General features: G+C 35.3%; 1 protein-coding gene across 1 annotated transcript in view; it reads left to right on the forward strand.

Moving 5' to 3' along the window:
- Positions 1–3,095, forward strand: part of LOC130048057 (WAS/WASL-interacting protein family member 3-like) — a 4,820-nt gene extending 1,725 nt beyond the window's left edge. Inside the window, exons 2-4 of the mRNA XM_056144104.1 lie at positions 1,106–1,171; positions 1,321–1,382; positions 1,737–3,095. Of these exons, the coding sequence (XP_056000079.1) occupies positions 1,148–1,171; positions 1,321–1,382; positions 1,737–2,067 (417 nt within the window). The 5' untranslated portion in view covers positions 1,106–1,147 and the 3' untranslated portion in view covers positions 2,068–3,095. The remainder of the gene's footprint in view (positions 1–1,105; positions 1,172–1,320; positions 1,383–1,736) is intronic.
- The last annotated feature ends 407 nt before the right edge of the window (positions 3,096–3,502 follow it).

A 3,502-nucleotide genomic window follows, 5' to 3' on the forward strand; every position in this document is an offset into this window, starting at 1 on the left:
CAGTCCAGCTTATGATTAGTTGTCTGTTGATGATGACCAATCACAGCCCAGCTTATAACTTGTTCTTTATTGTGAACTATGTACCTTTACCAATGATTTGTCCATAGTAAACATGTCAGATTATATAAAGAATTAATGTCAAGTTTGTTATCATTCACAGATTATACAAATTTAAACCCCGCCACACCCCCACCCAACTGTTATTGTTTTTATCAACAATGTCAAGTTTGTTTTTATTCACTGATTATGCAAATTTAAACCCTGCAACTCCCCTCCCCTAGTTGTTTTTATCAACAATGTCAAGTTTTTTTTATTCACTGATTATACAAATCTAAACCCCGTAACCCTCCACCCCCACCATAGTTGTTATGTCAAGTTTGTTTTCATTCACTGATTAAGCAAATCCCCACCGTCCCTGGTGCCATTGTTTTTATGAACAACACACAATAGACAATTATTCCATAACTGTAATTGTGACCAATCATAGGATAGGTTCTCTAAGTTTAATATTTTATTTCAACCAATTATTCTGCTTCTCCCTTTATCTTTTGATCCCATTTCCTGTAAACAACAATAAAGGAAATACTTGATCTATAACAACATCACATCGTTAAATTAATTACAGGTGTATGACCTGAATCTATCCATTACATCACCTTGTTAAATTAATTACAGGTGTATGACCTGAGTCTATCCATTACAACATCACCTGGTTAAATTAAATACAGGTGTATGACCTGAGTCTATCCATTACAACATCACCTGGTTAAATTAATTACAGGTGTATGACCTGAGTCTATCCATTACAACATCACCTGGTTAAATTAATTACAGGTGTATGACCTGAGTCTATCCATTACAACATCACCTCGTTAAATTAATTACAGGTGTATGACCTGATTCTATCCATAACAACATCACCTTGTTAAATTAATTACAGGTGTATGACCTGAATCTATCCATTACAACATCACCTCGTTAAATTAATTACAGATGTTTGACCTGAATCTATCATTTACAACATCACCTTGTTAAATTAATTACAGGTGTATCAGCTGAGTTTATAGTAACATCACATTTAATTAATTGTTGTATTAATTAACAGGTTTATGAGCTGAGCTTTTTCCGGGATATAAACTTAGGAGAGATGAGTAGATTCAATCCTGCAAAGGTTGGTAATCTCAACATTGTCAAGGAATGCTTTTAAAATGATCAGTGAAATTAATAATAATGAAATTTAAACACAAGAAATTTCAAACTATTATGATTTAAACATTTCTCCTCCAGTACATGACTTGTCTGGCAATCTTTTCTTTTCAGATTCATTTATCCAAAGACATGAAAAAAGCCATAAAAATTGTGAACTCAGGCAAACCACAAAAGTAAGTTAAAAGTAATTGTAGAGGGGTTTGTGTGAGTGGGGATACTAATATTTTTTTTCTGCTAAAGGTCATGCTTTTGAAAGATGTATACAATACATAAATACCCTCTCTTAATTTGTGCTTAATTTCATGATGTTGATTGTCTCCATGTGAAAATAAAATTCTCATGAGAAATTCTTTAGCGAAAATTTTTACTTCACTCATAAATCCCACAAAACAGATTACATATACAAAGTAAGAAGATGCCCAGCAGGATTGGCTTAAGATTTTCACAATGTTAGTTGTCAATCGTTAACATCGTCAATCAATTGTTAATCTTGGTCATTATTTGTCATGGCAGCCTTCTATTCACAGAAAAAAATTAAAGAGAACAACCTCCTCGGCCAGAATGGAACGAACAGACTCACGATCCATGCTGCACAGTGGTGGATCCAAACTTCCTTCTCCACCCCCTCCTGGTGGGCCCCCAGTGGGGATCCCACCTCCACCAGCTCCTCCACCCCCCACCAGCCCAGGCGGGCCTCCACCAGCTCCACAAGCACCACCACCAGCACCACCCGCCCCACCACCTCCTTCAGTTTCCACTGGTGGTTCAAACGGGAGGGCAGCCCTGCTTGGTGATATTAGGACAGGGATGAAACTGAAGAAAGCGGTAACCAACGACAGGAGTGCTCCTAAGGTGTGAGGTCAAGGTCGTGTGACAAAGGTCAACAACTCAAGGCCAATCAGATGTTAGTCATCCAGTCTTCCCTAGTTACCTCTGTGTATTTGGAGTATTTTATTAAGTCTCTTCTCTAACATTGATATTGAGAGAAACAATGATGAGCATGTGTATATTGTCTCATTTCATAATTATGACATTGTAAATTTCAGGGTCATTAGCTATTAATTTAGAAACAAGAAATACATGTAAGTTAAAAACACTGAAGTTGGGGGACACAATGTTCATCTTTATTCACACTGAGATTATATCACGGCAGATTTCTCTTAGACTTGGACAAATAATACAGTGGATTTACTTTTAAGCAATTTTCAACTTTTAGTGACTTTGTTGCACATGTTGAAGCAAGAATGCTAATTCATGGTTGTGTTAAATTATGAAAATGTCATATATAGATGAAGTGCTTTATCATGATAACACTGAATAGTGCATCAAATTTTACTGCACCAAATTTTAGATATACAAATTAAGTTAAAAATACATACAGTGTTATGAATATGTATTATACGTGTTTTATATGGTCATACAACATTGTGATTTTAATTGTTCTTATTTAGCTCACCTGAGTGTTTTCTGATTGAAATCATCCATCTGTCTGTAAACTTTTATGAATCTACCAAACTTGATATAAATTAAACCTTCTTGTGTTGAAGGAATGCCTCTTTTCAAGGAAGATAATTTTTTTAAAAGATGACGAAAATGGAATGAAGTGTTTATATATATCCTCATTCTCAAGAACCATTAAACCAGAAAATCAAAAACTTGCATTGAAATTTCTTTTTAGAATGAAGATTCAATTCTATTCAAACCATGATCCTTGAAGCCAAGTTTCTAAAATTGTTCATAGGAATATATAGGACAAGTCTTTTTTAAGATATTCTCCAGAACCATCAGAGTGTGTACATGTAAGCATCCCTCTGTTGTGTAGATTAATGTAAGAATCCCTCTGTTGTGTGGATTAATGTAAGCATCCCTCTGTTGTGTAGATTAATGTAAGCATCCCTCTGTTGTGTGGAATAAGGTTTGTTCACTCCATGCCCTCAGGGTCTTGGTGGGGCCACCAAAGGGGTTTACAATTTTACACAAGAGTAAAAAAACAAAATCCTCAAAAATCACCTCAAGAGCTATAAGATTCTTTTGAAAACCACTAGACTACAATATGTCAAATTGATGTGCAAGAATTCTCAGTCATGTAACATTTATGAAAGTTTGCTTACACCATGCCCCCTGTGGCCTGGAGGGAGTTGTTTTAACAACAATGAATGTTTTGCCTGATACAGTGAAACACAGTTATAATGAACCACCAGGGCCAGTGAAAAACTGTTCATTATAACCAAACTTCGTTATACCCAACAACATTGAATTTTTTAACTGATACATGGGAAAATGTAACTGCATG

The sequence above is a fragment of the Ostrea edulis genome, chromosome 7 (assembly GCF_947568905.1).
Source record: "Ostrea edulis chromosome 7, xbOstEdul1.1, whole genome shotgun sequence".
Lineage (NCBI taxonomy): Eukaryota > Metazoa > Mollusca > Bivalvia > Ostreida > Ostreidae > Ostrea > Ostrea edulis.